Source organism: Rana temporaria, chromosome 11 (genome assembly GCF_905171775.1).
Source record: "Rana temporaria chromosome 11, aRanTem1.1, whole genome shotgun sequence".
NCBI lineage: Eukaryota > Metazoa > Chordata > Amphibia > Anura > Ranidae > Rana > Rana temporaria.
This window is the reverse complement of record NC_053499.1, coordinates 21,244,843-21,266,086: the sequence shown is the minus strand read 5'-3', so window position 1 is coordinate 21,266,086 and position 21,244 is coordinate 21,244,843. Positions and strand designations below refer to the sequence as shown.

At 40.7% G+C, this 21,244-nt stretch overlaps 1 protein-coding gene across 1 annotated transcript; it reads right to left on the bottom strand.

Moving 5' to 3' along the window:
* Nucleotides 1-7,545: 7,545 nt before the first annotated feature.
* FGF4 (fibroblast growth factor 4) lies at nucleotides 7,546-20,829 on the bottom strand. The gene is made up of 3 exons (XM_040327805.1): nucleotides 20,140-20,829; nucleotides 12,965-13,068; nucleotides 7,546-7,845 (listed from the first exon to the last, which is right to left on the bottom strand). Exons 1-3 carry the CDS (start codon nucleotides 20,435-20,437, stop codon nucleotides 7,669-7,671), a joined length of 579 nt encoding a protein of 192 aa, XP_040183739.1. The 5' UTR covers nucleotides 20,438-20,829; the 3' UTR covers nucleotides 7,546-7,668.
* Between the last annotated feature and the right edge of the window lie 415 nt (nucleotides 20,830-21,244).

Genomic DNA, 21,244 nt, shown 5'->3' with positions numbered 1-21,244 from the left:
ACCGTTAACACTTTCTACAGAAACAAAGAACAGGATGCAATCTAGTTTGCATATACACGTGTAGTTTAAACACAATTTACAAGGCAGACTTGATAGCATCTAACCTAAAATTGTGGAGAGCTTTATGGACGGGGTGGTTATTTTTTTGGGAGCTTCTAAGGAATGCTTTAATCTTGGAATGATTCCTCGTGGACAGCACATACAGTGTAAACATACATTGTTTATTATGCATTCAGTTGTGCACAGCACATACATCACAATATGGAAGAACACCTGTATAAAACTACAGACAAATCATGGAACATTGTAAACTGCTTTCCATTGAAGTCTTAATACTGTACTTGCCCTCGACAGCATTAATCTGCAAAAAAACAACTCATGTGATCGCATTTCTGTGATGAACCAAACCTACATATAGACCTTCCAGATATCATAACACCTTCTGGGTGTGTCAGTATACACCCCATGCATCTATTTACTGATTGCTGTCAAGTAAAAGTAGTGGGATTTAGCTCAAACTTGTACAGGCATTTGTGGAGTACAAATAAGCAGCAGTGGTTTAGCCCAAGTTCACATCTGGCCGCTTTGACATGCGATTTGACATGTCCGACTTTGCGGCACTGCACCGATTCCCAAAAGTAGTCCCTTCACTACTTTTGATGAGTTCGGGGGCAATTTGAATAGACATCTGTGCATGAACCTGAATAGATCTCTGTCACAAAGTCAGACTGAAAATCGGCCCTGAAGCCTCGTACACACGACCGAGGAACTCGACGGGCGAAACACATCGTTTTCCTCGTCGAGTTCCTTGTTAGGCTGTCGAGGAACTCGACAAGGCAAGTTTCTCCATTCCCGTCGAGGAAATAGAGAACTTGCTCTCTTTTTGGCTCGTCGAGTTTCTCGACAGTTTCTTCGACGAAAATGTACACACTACCGGTTTCCTCGGCAAAAAAATATCTCCCAGCAAGTTTCTTGCTGGTTTTTGCAGAGAAACTCGGTCGTGTGTACGAGGCTTCAGTGTGAACGCAGGCTTAAACTGAGACTGTATCTAAACCCAAAAATTAAAATGTGATATATTGCAGCTTATCATAGATACATAGTTGTCAGGTTGAAAAAAGACACAAGTCCATCTAGTTCAACCAAAACCAAAAAAAAAAAAAAAATACAATCCCATATACACAATCCTTCACCCACAGTTGATCCAGAGGATCTGGGATCATGGGAACTGCCTTTTTTTCAGGCTTTTTTCCTTTATTTTCACCTATTCTATCAGTGACATACATCCTGCCCAAAGGTGACAACACTTAGCCCTCGTTCACATTGGAGCGACTTGTCATGTGATTTGACAGATCAGGTCATACCCTATTGTTGGCAATGGATCTGTTCAAATCAGTGTGACGCCGACTTTGCGGTGCTGCATCGATTTGAAAAAAGTAGTTCCTGTATTACTTTTGGCGATTTCGGGTGCAACCTGCATAGATCTCTGTGCATGAAGCAGCACCAATGTCTTTCAAGTCGGACCTGAAGTCGCACTGACGTGCGGCTTTGAAATTGTGCAAGTCGCGTGATTTGAAGGCTGCATTCAATGTGAACCAGTGTTATTTTTGGCAGCAAATTTCAATTTCAATTTAGTTTTAGTCTTAGGACTAAAATGGCATTTTAGTCCCATTTTAGCCTTCTGCAATTTTAGTCGTATTTAGTCGACTAAATCTCCAGTACATTTTAGTCAACTAAAATGTCCTTTGTTTTAGTGGACTAAAATCTAATGGGTGTAATTAAATTGTAATGCATTAGTTAACATTTCTCTACAATTTCCAAACTCATTATATACTGCTGGAGTGAAAAATCTAATATGTTAATATTTCTGGTATTGAGGTATGAACATGCACTACAGACCAGTGTTCATTTTGAAGTCAAGTTTCAATTTAGTTTTAGTCTTTTGACTAAAATGGCATTTTATTTTTAGTCCTGTTTTAGTCATCTCAATTGTTCTAGTTTTAGTCGTATTTTAGTAGACTAAAATATTATTAATTTAGTCGACTAAAATGTTTTAGTCATTGTAGTCCACGAAATTAACACTGATGTGAACGAGGGTTTACTGTATTTTATCCTTGGAGGAGTTTTGTTGTCACCCTAGGCTGCTCTCCTAATATGGACTTCAAACACCCCCTGCTATCCTGATCACCAGGAGGATGGTGATACAGGAAGGAGGTCTTGTAAACAGAACATAGCTGGGAAAGTTTTTAACATTTTTTTCTAAATATCAGTTCAGTGCACAGAAATTTACAAAGACACTGGAAATCTGGCAGGATAAACAGGTATTTTTGTTGTACTTGCTAGAAATATTCTCAGCCCGAAAAATGAAAACAAATAAAGCCACCACATCTACAGATTGGTAGGCTGCAAGCAAAAGCTCCAGACACAAACACGTCTTTATAAATCCCTAAATGTAGAAAAGTCACCTCTGAGCAGGTGTATTGGACTGGAAATAGTGACCGTCATGGATAAAATAAACAAAATGTTACCCCAGCTCCACTGCAAATATAGAAGTCCACGAACTGTAATCCGGTGCTCTAGCCAGGATGTTCAGGCCCCATAAATACAATACTTGAATCAAAAAGGGCTGGCAACTCGGATGCTCTTGAATAAAAGTACTTTATTGGTTACATGGGTACAGGCCATACACTGACGTGTTTCGGCTAAGAAGCCTTTATCAACTTTAGCCGAAACGCATTAGCATATAGCCTGTACCCATGTAACCAATAAAGTACTTCTATTCAAGAGCATCCGAGATGCCAGCCCTTTTTGATTCAAATCTTCACGGATAATTCATATATTTGTATCACTATATTTATAGTATGGCGCGGAGAACTGTCACTCTCGTACAGTGAAGTGATCCTGTCATTTATCCGCCCCTTATCCTTCTTTGTCTTTCACAGAGCACCATGTATTTTGTGAATGGTTCAAAGAATAATAGACATTCTGTGAATGTACAAGGGCAGAAGAGGGACAGATAAATGACAGGATCACTTCCTTGTACAAGAGTGACAGTTCTCCTGCCCGCACCATAACGGAAGTACAGCGATACATACGTATACAAATATATAAATTATCTGTGACGATCACTTTTCTTTCCAGTCCAGTACACCTGCCCAGAGGTTATTTATTTTTCCAATTCAGAATTTATAAAGCTATGCTTCTGCTTTGAGCTCTGCTTTAAAATTGTGTTTGTGGGTTTAGATATCCTTGAAGTATGACTATTGGAAGGAAGAGTTAATAAGGAATGTAAGCAAGAATTTGGCAGTTAAAGTAGCATGTCATTATACATCCTGTTCCAGCTGATCGGTGATATACAATATTTCAGCCCATAAACCGAACCCTCCTGGATTGAGAAGGATTAAAGGAGTATTCTTGTACTGGTAGCAGTTTGAACAGACTGGCTTTAGGAACAGTCCGGTCCTAAATAGATGGCTGTACGTTTGCAAAGCATATAATGAAAAATATAAGGTTACTCGATGACCATATAGTGCAAACCAACAGCTGCCTGCAAATATTTTTACCATGATTATCCTTACTAAAAGTAAGTCGGGGTAAAGATAGTGATAGTGAAACGTGACAAGGCTGAAATAGTCAGCACTGCCTTCTACCTAGAGTACATTTTTGGCCACATATGGAGAAAAATAGATTTCCAAGACGTGATTGCAGGAATACAAGTCCTATGGAGAGATAGTGAGTGAGGTAGACGTGTCATAAAGCTTTAGAATGCACCTGCCCCATCCCTGGAGAAATCAGTTATTCGGTGGATTCAGCCTGCAGGCGCCCTGTCATTTCTTAGCATATTGTCCACATGCAGTCCACATATTGTCCACATGTTGTCCACATATTGTCCACACCAGGGCCTGAGGTACAAAGGTATCTCATGCCCCTATAGTATCTGTTTCAGTTTAGTTCATTCTCACAGTTGAATCATACACAGAGATTTCCTGCATGTATGGCATGGAACACACTGAATTCCATTCAGCATTCAGGGTATGGGACATAGTTGAGGTAGGGTTGCCACCTCATCCCTTTAAACCCTGAACACACATTAATTACACAGGTCCTTATTTACACCACCTTAATCAGCCACAGAACCTGTGTAATTCATTGGGGTTCGGTCTTAAACGGATGAGGTGGCAACCCTAAGTTGAGGATGCACATGGGGTTCCTCTGAGGCCCAGAAGAATGTGCCAACTAATATAGAATTAGGTCAGAGGAACTCCATCCAAACTAGACTCTGATCGACTAGGTGTATCACAGACAAAAGAAAATCTCTTCATCAGATTTTGTAAGAGACAGGTAAACTTTAACAGGAATGAGCAATAGGAAGCAGCAAGGTTTGGATTCTTGGGTATGCAACCTTGTTATCAACATTTACAAATACACATATTAAATGTCGAAACAATTCTCTAAAGTAAAGTAATGATTTTTTTTCTCACAAGTACTAGTAATAACGTAGAACTATAGACAAAAAACATTTTCTTTTTTTCATTTTGGATAGAGTTAGGTTTATTTTTGCCATTGTTGTCCCATTGGGGAGATTTCCCTTCACATCTTGTCCCATAGCCAAAACAGGGAGTTAGGGAAAATTCCTGCAATTTAAAGGGTATGTTCACCTTTACAGAAAATCTGTAAGGTGAACTTACACTGGACCCCATGCCCTCCCCCCCCCCCCCCCCCCCGGTCCCGCGGTACCTGAGTCCTGCGATTACCCGTTTTGACACATTCGGTTACCGCTTCACCGGTTTGAAATCCCAGTGGCTTAATCTCCTAAACGTACCTCGTAAATGTATGTATAGGAGGCATTCAGAACCCGCCTAGTCCGTTCTGCCAGTGCTGGAGAAGAGGACAGAAAGCCGCAGGGATTTAAAATCCCTGGACCGGTGAAGCGGCGACCTGATGTCTCACATCGGCTGATCGCGGAACTCGGGTACCATGGGACCGGTGAGGGGGGATCCAGTGTAAATTCACCTTACAGATTTTCTGTAAAGGTGAAGTTACACTTTAAGGGAATCTCTTGGGGCACTCCAGGTCACCAGAACTAGTGCCTCCATGTCTCCATTGGAAGATTTCCCCTATTACTGTTCTGGGGACAACCCAAAATGTTACATTTTTAAAATTTTTTTGATGATTACGGTAAACAGGACACAGAGAGGATGAATCTGCCTAATAGGGCAGAGGTAGCAATACGCCTTCTCCCCTCTATCCAAAACAAGTGATCACCCATTGGAAGATTTTCACCTATATTCCTGTTCCAGTGAAATTGTAGGTTTCCCCACTAATTTTTGTCCCGGTGACAATGATCACCATGACAAATAAAGAGATTAAATCTCAGCAGGGACAAAAAACGGCAGTCATAACCTGACAGAGGATGTAACCCTCCCCTATTCTATCCAAAACAATCAAACAAAAGAAAAAGATATATTTTAAAGCTGAACTCTGGATATTGTCTAACCAAAAGAGCCAGGTGTATTCTCACTTTTATTCTATTTCTTTCAGATCTGTGCAGTAATCCCGTAAACTTTGCCTCTGTGCAGCTTCCTATAATAAAGACCGGGCACTGCTGCCCTTTTTCCTTGTTCAGGGTAACTGGTCTTGTCTCTGCCCCCTCCTGTAGTTTCCTGCGGACAGCCTGTAGTGGGTGGAGTCTGATGGGTCCCTCCACAACTTTACTCCCTATACAGGCTATGTAAAGCACAGTGATGAAGTCATTGCTACTTTTTAAGCTAAAATCTTGGCTTGCAAAGCCATTTGGTGCACAAAATAGACTTTGTGGGTATTAAGAGCTATTTAAATGGAAGCATAGGTGTGCACAGCCTATTGCATTAGGGTATTTACTAGGGATCAACCAATATCGTTTTTCAGTGCCAATGCGATAAAACTCCTCCTCTGCACTTGAAAGTATTTAAAATGTCAAGATCAGCGTTTTTGAATACTTCATATTTTTTTTCAACTGGTGCCTTTAATATGGCAGTTATCTGGAAAGCTGCAGCTGCATGCATCACACCAGTAAAAACCCCTTCTAGCAATATTGGTAAAACCGGTCTAGTTTGCGACTGATACTTATTTTTCTGTAAAATGCTTATATCAGCCTGCAATAATCGGCCTTACTGATAATCTGTCAATCCCTAGTATGCACCCCAAAGCTCAAACACACATACCTTTCTCTGCAGCCTGAGGCCTCGTACACACGACCGAGAAACTCGACGGGCGAAACACATCGTTTTGCTCGTCGAGTTCCTTGTGAAGCCGTCGAGAGACTCGACAAGCCAATTTTCTGACAAGGCAAGTTTCTCCATTCCCGTCGAGGAAATAGAGAACTTGCTCTCTTTTTGGCTCGTCGAGTTTCTCAACAGTTTCCTCAACGAAAATGTACACACGACCGGTTTCCTCGGCAAAAAAATATTTCCCAGCAAGTTCCTTGCTGGTTTTTGCCGAGGAACTCGGTCGTGTGTACGAGGCCTTAGCTGCACAGGGAAGTGACTGAAGGGGAAGTGCTCTGTGCTGAGTGACTTTATTTTCATTTACAAACCAATGCATACTAAATAGTTTACTATGCATCAGTTATGAATGCACACAGCAAGTGAGTGTGTTCACTGTGTTTATTTAGAAAATAAACAAATTACTAGCCGCTCCCCATCCTGAAACATCTCCGCAGCATGGGGGAGAGGAGGGAAACCAGGAGCACTGCAGGGGGCCAACTAGAGGGGGAGATTGGCAATGCACATAGTGATTAGGCACACCTGGCACACCCTCTGCAATCGCCTATTAATGGAAGATTATTTACCCAAAGTTCAGCTTTAAATGTTGTACTCTGTTTAGATTTTCACCTACTGCTCACTTCACATGATATCTGAGAGGGTTTTATGGCTATCCTTTAAGCAACATCCGACTTTAAGACGTCCTCCAGCTCCAGTACACTCAATAGCACCTAAAATCACTTGTGTCTTATCGTTTTCAGCCTCAAGCCGATAGATCCATACTTTTAAGTGCTAGACCCTTTACCAAAGAAGGGGTTAAGAGGCATGTGATCGGTGGAGACATAGCAAAGATTGACTGTCAGAGCGGTTCAGAGTTCATCACTGACAGATCTAAAAACAGATTTGTGAAGTCCTCTTCTCACACTGATCTTTCTGTACAAGAGGTAAACTGACACTCCTTCAGTTTAATAGTAACTGAGCGGAGGAAACACTATTTGGTAGCTTCAGCCTAACACTTGTTTCATCTTATCTGCTTTAGCCAAGAAATATGTGCACACTGACATAATTGTGCGCAGCTTGTAAACAGTACAAAAACGGTTGTCGAGATTAGCAGCTCAGCAATGGCACCAACTTTTTAACGCTACTGCTGCGACTCACAGCACATTGCATAGCAACACGTTGTAGGCCCATCCAGCAGTTTCTCAAAGTTAATAAACTACAGTTCGCCCCAATAAAAGAGAAAATAAAATATTAAGGGAAAAATACAAAAGTAATTAGCTATAAATAAAGTTTCTCCTGAACCATATATACAGACTTAAATTATTAAGTTAAATATGTTACATCAGCTCTTGCATTTAACTGTCTTCAAAGTGCACCAAGTTCTTTCCCCACAGCCTGTTCCCAGGAGTCCTCGGGGGGAAAAATGTCGTCAAATCCGAGGCAGAAAATGCGTCAGTGTCATTGTGGGGGAAACTCTGTTCCCCTTTTTTGTCCTTCCATTTTTGTTTAGAGCGATGTACATTCCAGGGTATCGTCTTGATTCGTAGGCATTGTAGTTATTTGGGAGAAGTGTCTCTTTGAATTTGCAATCATCTGTGAATTGTTTCTGTAGAAAAATATAAATAAAAAGTACAGACCTGTTTAGCACTCCTGTGCATCATAAAATGTAACATAACTGAGTAAACTCAAAAGTTCAAATACATAAAATGCTAGGAGTGTTTTGGGTGAATCTAGTTCCATTTTTTTTATGTGATATTTGAGTTAGATATTCTAAAATGACCCATTCTGATTCTGCTTGGTTATAAGATAATATGGGGGCATCCTTTGAAAAGAGACCACCAATGAAAGTCACCAGTGAATAAATAATAAAAACGATATGAATAGTTTTGTATGTATTATTCCAATGATTTTTTTCCGATTGAATATATGATTTTGTTTTTATTATAGTCCCTTGACTAGTGGTGGTCTAAAAATCCCCTGAAGAAGCCAAGTTTGGCGAAACATGTTGGGATCAAATACCATGTTATGACCATCCACATTACGGACACCAATGATTATTGATGCAATATATATATATATATATATATATATATATATATATATATATATATATATATACATTTTATTGAACCCTTTTTTAACCTTTTGTGATTAAACTTTATATGTTTTATATTTAAAGTGGAAGTAAACCCTCCTATCATTTACAGCCATGGATGCTGCCATCTTGGCCTCTGTTTAATCTTCAACTGCCATGATGCTACACTTGTGATCAGTTATGACACCAGCCATTGGATGGTTTGACAGTTTTGTTGAGAGCACAACCAATGTGAGGCCTCGTACACACGACCGAGTTTCTGTACATATCGGTGCCAAAGGTAGTAACTCGACAAGCCAATTTTCTCCATTCCCGTCAAGGAAATAATGAACATGCTCTCTTTTTGGCTCGTCGAGTTTCTCAACAGTTTCCTTGACGAAAATGTACACACGACTGGTTTCCCCGGCAAAAAAATATCTCCCAGCAAGTTTCTTGCTGGTTTTTGCCGAGGAAATCGGTCGTGTGTACATTTTCATAGAGGAAACTGTTGAGAAACTCGACGAGCCAAAAAGAGAGCATGTTCTCCATTTCCTTGACGGGAATGGAGAAAATTGGCTTGTCGAGTTTCTCGACAGCCTAACAAGGAACTCGATGAGGAAAACGATGTGTTTTGCCCGTCGAGTTTCTCGGTCGTGTGTACGAGGCCTGACAGTTAGCATTTCTGGCATACCAGGAATGTATCAAATCAATGGGTTTACTCCCGCTCTCTTACTACCTTTGGCACCGATATAATCCCACACAATACCCTGTTGTTCCATACTGTCAACCACAACCAATGAGCCAATGAGGAGAGAGTGGGGGCGAGGCCAAGCCATGCTCCATGTGTCAATGGACACACAGAGCAGCAGCTCCAGCACTCGACAGGAGGGAGGGGCCAGGAGCGCCTTCGGGGGACCCGAGAAGAGGAGGATTGGGGCTGCCTTTAATATCACTTTAAGGCAAATCCACTGTGCACTCTGCAAGTGCAGTTGCTCCAATGCTTAGTAAATTAGGTAAAGATTCACTTTACAAAGAATACCCAATCACATGCAAGGAAAAAAAGCCAGAATTTTTGCTTGCACGTGATTGAATGATAGAAGTCAGCAGTGCTTCCCATAATTTACTAAGCTCTGGAGCAACTGCACTTTCAAAGTGCACTGTCTATTTGCTGTTTGTAAATTACTCCTGTGCAGATTGCTTCATAAACACGAATCCACTGCTTAATCCTTAATGTATGTTTATAATGAGTGAGAAGAAATGGACAAGATATGTAATAAGGATGTAGGCCCTGTCAGCTAAGCAAATCAAAGAGGGCAATAATAATGATTGGAATGGTTTTCTAACATGTACAGTTGATAGTTACCATCAAGTGTGATCAGAAGGAAAGCATATGGTGCTACCATAGGCAGGCGATTATCAACTGATGTTGTGACTGTGGTATCGTATTTGTGGGTGAAAGTGGGTGGCTTTGGTCATTGGGCGAACTGCTGAAGTTCATACAGGCTTAAGTTGGTTGTGCACTCTAATATTTCTCTTGTTCAGCGTGAAAGGAGAAATGCTCCCTGCTAGCTATTGTATTCTGACAGCTGGCATCCACGCCTGTCAGAATACCCAAACAATGGCTGCACCAGACTGGATGAAGCGGTTGTTAGGCGGACAGTTTTTTACCCAACTCTATCAATTTTCAGATTGAAGGATGTCGGGTGGGAGGGTGCCGACAGGGCCACCCATGGATTAATTTTCATCTGGTTCTTGATGAATTTGCTCTGTATATGGCCATTTTTAGACAGATTCTGGGCCAGATTCACGTATCTGGGCGTATCTTTGTGCGGGCGTAGCGTATCCTTTTTACGCTACGCCGCCGCAACTTAGACAGGTAAGTGCAGTATTCACAAAGCACTTGCTCCGTAAGTTGAGGTGGCGTAGCGTAAATTGGCCAGCGTAAGCCTGCGTAATTCAAAGTAGGCTGGTAGGGGGCGTGTTGTATGGAAATTAATCGTGACCCCACGTAAATGACGCGCCTAACGAACAGCGCATGCGCGCGCATGCTCAGTATCACGTCAAATTTTCTCCCTAAATTACGCCGGCTCAATGCTTAGTCGACGTGAACGTAACCTACGCCCATCCCCATTCACGTACGATTTACGCAAACAACGTAAAAAACGATGCTGTTCCGACGTTTCCGACGTCCATACCTTAACATGACTTACCCTTTCTTTATGAGGGGTAACGTTACGCCGGTCGTACGCCTTACGTAAACAGCGCAAGTACGTTCGTGAATCGGCGTATCTAGCTCATTTGCATATTCGACACGGAAATATACGGAAGCGCCCCTAGCGGCCAGCGTAAATATGCACCCCAAGATACGACGGCGTAGGAGACTTACGCCGCTCGTATCTTGGCAACAGTGAGGCGTATCTGAATCTTTGAATCAGGCGCAGAGATACGACGCCTACATTCGGACTTACGACGGCGTATCTGGAGATACGCCGTCGTAAATCCTTTGTGAATCCGGGCCAAAGTTTCTTGTCATGGCTTAAATCAATCTTGCTTTCCCCTTCCTGTAGGAAGCATATGAAGTATAAAAATGGGGATATATAAAAACATCCCAGTATCAGAATGCAATGTGGGAGCTTCAGCAGTCTCTTTTATTTCATTGTAGAACGTGGAGTACCATGACTAAGTGCTGACATGTTGGAATAATGCTATTTGTTGGATTGTGTATGGGCAATATAGATTGTCCTGAAGAATAAGTTTAGTTTGACCGAATAGGAAGGTATTTGCCAGCACCTTGGGCGCTGATGTAGGTAGATAGGCAGGTTTCATGATGGGTCCACTTTAAAGTGAATGTCAAGCTAAAAAATAAATCTTTGGATAGTGTGGGGAAAGGTTAGAACCCTTGCCATGTTTTAACTGCTATGTGGGGCTTCATTAGAGAGATTGACCCTCACTTTCTGTTCTGTGACAATGGTTTTACCAGATAGGAAATGAGAAGCTAAACATACATTTTAAAGCAACTTGTTACTAAAGTCAATGTTTTATATAAATATCTCCTTTCAAAAAATGAAGGGGAGTACTTAACTCTCCCCCTGCCTGTGCTGTGGAGGTGTGACAATCTCATAGTACTCTGCTGTGCTCTGTGGTTCCTCCTGCTGACCCCCACGTCATTACTGTATCCATTGGTGACGTAGGTTTTGACAGAAGAAACCACTTCTTTTTAAGTAAGGTATTTATCGGGGTATTGCGCGCTCCGGCGTATAGCACGCACCCCTAATGTGGACCCGCAATTCTTGTAAAAAAAACATCGGCGACCTCGTCGGGTCCGGCGTCCGTCTGCGGCTTCGGTGGTGTCCTCCCGGCTTCTCCCGCGCTGTCTCCCCGTCGAATCGCCGCTTCCCGCGATCAGTTTGAACGCCTCCGCCGACATATGCCGAGTGCAGTACACTCGTCTACATTCGGCCAGGCTCGGCTTCGCTCGTGCTCACGCTCTGTGACGTTTATGCGTGAGCACGAGCGAAGCCGAGCCTGGCCGAATGTAGACGAGTGTACTGCACTCGGTATATGTCGGCGCAGGCATTCAAACTGAGCGCGGGAAGCGGGTATCGGCGTATATCGCGCACCCACGATTTCCCCCTTATTTTAAGGGGACAAAAAAGCACGGTATATGCCGATAAATACGGTACATTGGTTAAGGTCAAGTAATATCTGCATGATATTCCTCTTTTCTCTCAATGTTTCTGTGGATTACTTATGGACGCTCCAGTAAGCATACTGTTAGGTGAACTGGCGTGGAATGTGTTTAGTGGTATGAATGTGATAGGGACATTATACATTATGTTCTTCTGGGGCAGGAACTAATGTGAATGGTTCTACAAGAGCTATGTAATAAATATGTACTACATAAATATGGAAAATAAAATGTCATGGAGAATCCTATAACCGCATGCAAAAGGTAATAAATTATGGTGTTTATTGTATAGTCTGATTTATTACAACATGAATGGTCCACAGGGAGCTGTTCCCATTTTACCCCAGACAAGATTAATTAAATCGCCCAGCTAGCAATGCAAGGAATGGCATGTACTTTGGAGTATGCAAGTGGTAGCTTGGAACTACTCCACTTTCATGTTATTAAAAGCTCCCACTTACGTATTCAGTGAACTACACAGCATTACATGTCCAACCACTTATAATGAAGTATACAAGTTACCATTAGCTCATGCGTTAGCCAGCTCAGGAAAAAAGGGCATTATGAGAGTTTCACAGTTTCTGTTTCTGTAGTTAGGTAATATGAGGGGTTAGCCACTGTCATGAAAGATATGTATGTTATCACACCACAAATTCTATATTCTGTTAGCAAATATCTGTTTATTCCCTTTTCTCTATAGAAAAAGGAATAAGACTTTCCACGTGTTGCAACAATTCATGCAAGCAATGTACAGAATGCTGTCACTGGCCATTCTTCTGGGGGGCCAAATTTTCCCAACCCGTATCATTTCAAGTTTTTTAGACCTACTTTATGTCTCACAGTCTTTGCTGTTGCTTTACAATTCTCTCCTAACAAATTTCAGTTTTCCCCTAATTATGACTCTTGATAAATTTCTCTAATGAACTTGTATTCAAAAGTACAAAATAGGTTTGTATTACTTACTGATCCATATAGCTTTCCTTTTCCATTCATGGCAACAAATAGTCCACTATTAACACCATACAGGCTCACCACTCCGACTTCCACAGGTGAGATTTCCAACAAACCTACAAAGAAAACATCACAAAGTGTTACCTTTAATCTTTCATCAAGGTCATTCATTTTTTTTTTTTACCACGTTTGCCACTTTTTTCTTTCTTTTCTTTATACATTAATGATTTTAGACAGATTCATCAATTTATGTCATTATTCCCATTGTTCACATTAGTTACTCTGTACCGCTTTCACTATTGTCAACTGTTATGGATAAATACTGTTGTCTACTTACGGCCAGATCTGGCTATCCAACATTTCTAGTTCTGAGGCCTCGTACACACGTCCGAGGAACTCGACGGGCAAAACTCATCGTTTTGCTCGTCGAGTTCTGTGTGAAGCCGCCGAGGATCTCGGCGAGCCAACTTTCCTCATTGAACAACGAGGAAATAGAGAACATGTTCTCTATTTGGCTCGACGAGGAGCTCGTCGGCTTCCTCAGCCGAAAGTGTACACACGCCGGGTTTCTCGGCAGAATTCAGCTCAGATCGAGTTTCTGGCTGAATTATGCCGAGAAACTCGGTCGTGTGTACGGGGCCTGAAGGTGCAGGAGGCCTGATTTTGAAAATATTTATATATTCAGCTGAGGAGCAAAATTGACTAGTATTAATATTTATCGATAATAGATTTCACTCAGCACTCGTGATTTCAATTACAATATCCTTGACAGATGTACAGATTGAAACACATGTAAGTACACATAGTGAATGGTGGGACCCATAATATAATGTAAGGTATGCAAGTGTTTAAAGATACTCCTCCTAACAAACCTTTAGAGCAATAACCAAGATCTCCAGCCCCACACAGGTTGCGTTCCCTTCCTCCTCTGGAGTATGCCACCAGGGTCACTTCAGAGAAAACTGCAGTAATGTCAAAAGAGCAAAGGATGCAAATGTCAACCTGACTGCTAACAATCAGATCATTTTGTTCTATCTAGTGAGATGATCATTATCTCACTAGTCAGGTTGGCATTTGTAAACTTTGTTCTTTTCACATGACTGTGGTTCTCTCTGACATACAGGTTGGCACTGGAGGCACAATCCAGACAGAAAGAAGAACAGTACCTGCATGATGATCCGTGATCAATGATTTGAACGTTCTGCCAGAGTGTCTTGAGGTGCTTTAAGAGCTTCCATTAAGTTGTGGGTTGCACCATCCAGTGCTCTGTACATCTGCTAAAGGGGTCACAGTAGTTTGTTATACTGTATTACTGTAGTCTGAGTGCTGGAATATGTTATTGATATTATAGATAGGAGTGACATTAGCGGTGGGCATTTATTTTCCAAGCTTCTGGACATTTTTCATTTTACTACAAGCATAGATGTGCCAGGTGTGCCTGGGCACACCCTAATAACCCTGTGCTGGGCAGATTTCCCCTGCTGCTTGACTGCAGAGAAAGGTACTGGGGAATTTCTGTCCCTTTCTCTGTCTCAAAAGTGAGACATCAGGGGTCTGTTTAGACTCCTGATATTTCACCAAAGCCCCCCAATGGGGCTCCTAAAAATAATTGTAAAGAACAAAAATAAAAAATTATTGTAAGAAATAATAAAAACATATTTAAAAAATATACTACTGACACCAATCTGTGCCCTTCTGACACCAACCTCTTCTCTACCGACACTGTCCATTGCCATATATATATATATATATATATACACACACACACACATGTGTGTTTGAGCTTTGGGGTGCACATCATAATTTAACAGGCTGTGCACACCTATGACTACAAGACAAACATGGCTAGATCAGTGTTTCATTATGGATATTTGGCACCTATGGTAAAAGTCCAAATTACCGTATTTATCGGCGTATACCGCGCACTTTTCTGCCCTGAAATTCAGGCCAAAATCGTAGGTGCACGATATATGCCGAAACCCGCTTCCCGTGCCGAGTTTGAACTACTGCGCCGGCATATACCGAGCGCAGTACACTCGTGTATAGTCGGGCAGGCTCGGCTCCTCTCGCAGTCATGTCCTGGACGTACAGGACGCACAGGACGTGACCGCGAGAGGAGCCGAGCCTGCCCGACTATACACGAGTGTACTGCGCTCGGTATATGCCGGCGCAGTAGTTCAAACTCAGCGCGGGAAGCGGGGATCGAGCGGAAAGGACACCGCAGAAGATGCCGGACCCGACGAGGAGGACACCACTGAAGCCGCAGATGGACGCCGGACCCGACGAGGCCGCCGATGGACGCCGCGCAAGACACCAAAACTGTAAGTACTAAAATGTTTTTTTTTACAGGAATGCGGGTCCACTTTAGGGGTGCGCGTTATACGCTGGAGCGCGCAATACCCTGATAAATACGGTATGTATGGGGCAGTAGAAACTGTAATTCAAAATGCACTGATTTATCCAATGTACAAATATACCTTCTGTTCTGATCTAATAAAATAGTCTTTCAGGCTCGAATAAATAGAAGCAGACAATAATCATGGCAATTCTAACTGAAAAAAGTCCAAAACCTTTTCACTTAAGACATCTGATGTTTCAATGGCATCATCTCTTTTATGACTACATTTCTAATAAATACCAGGAAGACTTCTATGTTTTATTTTGACATTGCTATATTTATTTTACTAATAAAGTCCCATGATTTAGAGCAGTGATCTCCAAACTTTGGCCCGGGGGCCAGGTCTGGCTCTTTGCTTGCCTTTATCTTGCCTTTAACTGACACCAACAAATTGGGCACCATCCCCTCTGCCAACTCCATCAACGGGGCACTAATCTTCTAATTGATACCAACAATAAAGCATTATTTCTCCCACTAAAATCAATGATGGAGCACTGATGCTAGGGCATTTTCTACCCCAGACTGGCAACAGTCCGGCCCCCCTAAAACCTAAAGGAAAATAAACTGGTCCTTTGCTTGGAAAGTTTGGAGACCCCTGGTTTAGAGGAAAACATTCTTGATAAAGGAAGCTTTAAAATATGATATCCACCTTTTTTTTAAGAAAAGATGCAGACTTCACTTGTATATACAGGGGGTGTAAGGATAGCACCCCATAACCAAGTTCTTTGACTTATCCAGTGTCATCGCATGTAAAGTTGTTTATGAATGTAGAAAGTGTGAAAAGCTTTTTCTTTACTAATGTATTATATAATAATAAATGTTTGATTCATTTTTCTTTTCTTCCTGGCAGGTACATGGTATTTTCTGCATGCCATAAAAGTCTCAGATACTTGGGATGCATTGGATGGCTGTCAATTCTCTGATCCAGTTTCATTATGGTAGGCTGTAAGTGATATCACTTTGTTGTGTATGATTTCATTACAATCTGCTTCTATATGTATCCCAGTGCTGTTGTGGAAAGTGACATAAGCTTGCTCACAGCACTTGAATACATGCGTAGATGAGGGTAATTTGACTAACAATACACTTGTTTAACCTCCCTGGCGGTATGATTCTGTCAGAAAAAAGGTGCTGAAAGCGGTACCATTATTTGCAAGGAAATTTGGTGTTTTATATTGTAGGTCTGTAATTTTTAGAAATAACTCACTTAAATCTGACCAAACAAGATTCTAATAGGCATCCCGGGTATGACATTTTTTTAAAAACAAAATTATAAATTATAATATAATAAATAATTATAAATAATTATAACAAATAATAATATAATTATAATAAAAATTATTCAATAATGTAATCAAATTAAAATCACTGAAATTTGCTCAGTTGCAGAATTGTTGCTGTCATTATTTTTTTTTTTTTTATGACGAATTTCCCCACAAATCGCTATCGCACAATTCTGCAAGTGATTATAATTTATTATCGCTGTTTTTTAGCTGATCTAAAACTATTTTTGACATAAAGGGACACTTTTGGTTGCTATGGACAATCTACAGTTTGCAGGCAGAAAGAAACGTTTTTATTATATAAAATGACATGCATGACACAGGACAGACCACTAGGGACAAGGGGGGTGTGTTTTTTTTACATACAGTACTGTAATCTATAAGATTACAGTATACTGTATGTAAAGTGTTTGTTTACGTTTTTAAATTTGGCGCCGTTCTCCGTCCCCGTGCGTCGTAACGTCGCAGGGAACGGAGATCGGCGTCACACGGAAGCACTATGTGAATCGAGCGAGGTCCCGCTCGCTCACACAGCGCGGTGGCATCGCTGGATCCAGGGACAAGGTAAGTAAAAAGTGCCTGTGGATTCAGCGAGGCGAGCCCGAGACTGACTCGGGGTTACCGATCGTAGCAGGAAAATCAAACCCCGAGTCAGTCTCGGGAAGACCGCCAGGGAGGTTAATTGTTGCCAGAAACTATTTACAGGTCCAAAATCAGTAACGTGTTTTGATCAAAACGTTTTTTCCTTAAAGCTGCAACATTCAAAACATACACAACGTTTGACAATCACTGGTGATACAGAGTGATTTCCTCAATTAAATTCCTGCATGACAAGATGGTGCTTTTCTGTATTTAAGAGATTCCCAGCTGGGCTTGAATTCTGAACATCACAGGCAACAATAGCAGCTTTTAGATCTTTCACCCTTTATAAATACTTCAGTTAACTATAACTGTTCAAGCATAAACCCCTATGTGAGAAAAATGGATAGTGGATGTAGTACCAGGTATAACTAAGGACTAATGTCCGAAACGCGTAGGAAGTTTTACATCTCTGTACATGTATTTAATAAAGGAAAACCATTTTGGATGTCATCCTGAGTGCCGACCATCCCTTTCCTTATTCTAGTACCAGGTATGATGGCTTATTCATTAAAGTAAGGATGCCATGTAAAGTTACCTGGCAGTCAACCATAGCAACCAGTTACAAACCATCTTTCACTGCTGTGAAAGTTACAGTTATAAATCATATTTCACGATATATGGTTAGCATGCATTACTGTATGATGCATTGCCTTAGGATACATGCAAAGTCTCCACCAAGATGAATGATTTGGCATTTGTGTTTTTTTTTTTATTGCTCACAGGTCAGGTTTTGTGTGGTGACAACAGAGGCAGCACACACTCTCATAACCTGATGCATTCAAATGCATTTACTGCAAGCTGACAGAGGTAGTGCCCTACTGCAGTGGTTCTCAACCTCAGCCCTCAAGTACCCCACAACGGGCCATGTTTTGGGAACTTACTTTAGATAAAATAGCTCTCATTAATACCATGTCATTGATATTGATGTAAAGTAAAGGAAAATCTGAAATAATTGCCCATTGGGGGTACTCGAGGACTGAGGTTGAGAACCACTGCCCTACTGCACCTATTGTTTTTGATGATAGTTCAGATTAGCACTGAAACACACTGCAGTCACCACTATACATAGACATTTACAGGGTGGGTATCCCAGGGACACAAGATAGTAGAAATATACACAATGCATTATTTTACAGCATGTGCTGCTATCATTTTGCTCTTTGACTTAAATTTTTCGAGATATTAAATCTGGAAAAAATATTACTGGTAATACATTTTTTTGTTTCATCATATAATACATACAATTTAAATGTATGGATTGCCATTAAGAAAAATACCATGTCATAACTGAGAAAAAATACAGCACAACATAACTTGCATTCTATATTGTACAATTTCGTTGAAAAAATATCGTTCAATATCGTGTTTTTTTTTTAATTCTGTATTCTAGACAACTGTCATTATTGATGCAGTATATATATATATATATTATATATATATATATACATATACACTGCATCAATAATGATAGTTGTTCAGAATACAGAGTTAGAACAAATTAGAACAAATCTATGTAGATACTGGGGGTTATTTACTAAAGGCAAATGCACTTTGCACTACACGTGCAAACTACAAGTGCAAAGTGCACCTGAAATTGCACTGAAAGTGCAGTCGCTGTAGTTTCGAGGGGAACATTCAAGGAGTATAAAAAACAGCATTTTAGCTTGCACATGATTGGATAATAAAAACAGCAGAGCTTCCCCTCATTTCGGATCTACCTTTCAGAATTACAGCGACTTCACTTCCAATGCACTTTCAGTGCAATTTCAGGTGCACTTTGCACTTGTAGTTTTTCACTTGTTGTGTAAAGTTGATTTGCCTTTTGTAAATAACCCCCCACTGTCTTAAGTCAAACCTCTTAAGCCAATTAAAGTCAGTTTCCAATATCATTATAAAGCTGAATGGAAATTATAATATATATAACACTGTAATAGACTGTACAGATCCGCTAAAGATATTTAAATGCACAACCTCAAACTTGATCTGCCCGATTATCACCTGTTTCAGGGATATATATGCCAAAACTATAAGCTTTCCAACTTTTCTTGTACTCGTATTTTTATAAGGCTAATATCAGTTTTAGGGATAATTTAATACTATGTTGTGTTCAGTTATAGTATGCTGTGCTAAGAAAGTAAAAATCCTACTGATTTATTTACACATTTGTGAACATACTTGTATTTCTGTAGCTCACTGTCAATATAAAATTCCCATGTTCTCTGCAAACCTACATCTTTGAGTGACAACTGTTACTTGATTCTCCAAAGTTTCTATGTCTGTCCGTCACGTATGTACTGAAACACAGCACCTGACATCAGCTCGTGGCTTAAGAATTTTGTCTCTGCAGAAGAAGAGTCTTTGCAGACTACTGAAATGAGAGATTATCACAGCTTCTAAAGCCTTTATTAGTTCCCCTTGAATAAAAATGGTAAATACAAACTTTGCAGCACTTGACCTATCACTTTTTAATTCTTTTAATATAACATTATTAAACAAGCAAGGCAAGATCACATTTTAAATGACACTAATCTCGCGAAACACAGACCAAGCAGAACACAATCCGGTCTTTGCTTTAAGTGTCACTTTCCTGTTACTGCTTCATTTAATTATTACAATTAACTTTATCTTAAGTTCGGCAGATTTGCCCTAAGCTTTAGGCACTACAGCGAGATCGAGTGAAATCAGCATGACTAATCTACGTTGGGCGATTTCACAAGATGATAAAATAATCAGTACATTTATAAATGAACGTGCGCATTGTAATAAAAAGGAAGGTAACCATCAACAGCATTGTTGCATTAAAAAAAAAAAAAAAGCATTTTATATATTTTTAAGCAAAATAGAAAGAAAAACCTTATACTCACTGTATTTATTTTCATTGTGCATCCCATTTATTTTTCCATCTGGCAAAACTTGAATATGAAATCCGATGCCCACGTTGCAGTAAAGTCGTCGCAAGCGCTTGATGCCCAGCAAATAGTCACCTTCCCGGTTTGCATCTTTTCTCTCTCCCGGCATCCTAGCCATTTGCTTAGAGTAGAGTTTCTCCCAGCGTCGCTCCAGGGTGTCATTTCGTTGGGGAGATAATCGCGGCATGCAGTGTACCATCCCCGAAACCAGCACCAAGAGTAGGATTGGCACGAGCGCCGATTGAACAGTCATCCTGATCAACGTGGGCACACGTGGTTTAAGGAGTCAATTGCTCTAAAAATACCTCAACTCCAGCTCCACTTATACTTAGATCAAAGAAACCAACTGCTTAGCTCAAAAGGAGGTGGGGTTTTCTTAGCTTGCATGGAGTCTTCTCTAAAAGGGGGTTGACTCGAGCAAAGTTTATTCGAACTTGATCTCAACTTGTCGTTAGCTGCTGGGGACTTGTCTGAAGTGTTGATCTTCTCCAACAGCTCAGCCATAGCACTTTACCACTGACCACGATATTTATATCCACCTCTTGCTCATCTCCCAGCAGAAGCTGACAGACCAGTCACTGAGCAGACAAGAGGGAGAGGGAGAGAGCAGGGACACTATAGTCAAAGCATTCAGGGGAACTGCTCTTATTGCAGCTCTTCTATAGATGAAAGCAATGCATTCAAGTAAATGCTGCAACTCCAAACATTGAATATCTCCTTTATAATAAAAGGCATCTGATAGATAAATGGATATACCTGCATGGATACTTTTTTTGTTTTGCTTTTATTTTATTTTTTTAGATCACTACACTGATTTACATTTTATAAAAGCCACAACAACGTTAAATACCAAGGGACACATAGTCACTGTGTGTTTCTGCACAAGTTGTACTCCACAGTTCCAAGGATATGTTCAAGGCTCTTATATGAACGCATTATATGTAAATGATTACCTTGTATGGTATATCACTGTGGATTGTATGTTGTAAAAAAAATGTCAATAAAAAATATTTTCCAAAAAAAAAATACTAAGGGACAATCTGCGGAAACATTTAAGCTG

Coding starts and splice junctions, on each gene's coding strand:
- FGF4 (XM_040327805.1), bottom strand. CDS start 20,437: ATGACTGTTCAATCGGCGCTCGTGCCAATCCTACTCTTGGTGCTGGTT. Junction 13,069..20,139: donor GCACAATGAAAATAAATACA/GTGAGTATAAGG, acceptor TTTTCTTTGTAG/GTTTGTTGGAAATCTCACCT. Junction 7,846..12,964: donor AAGGAAAGCTATATGGATCA/GTAAGTAATACA, acceptor ATTTTTCTACAG/AAACAATTCACAGATGATTG.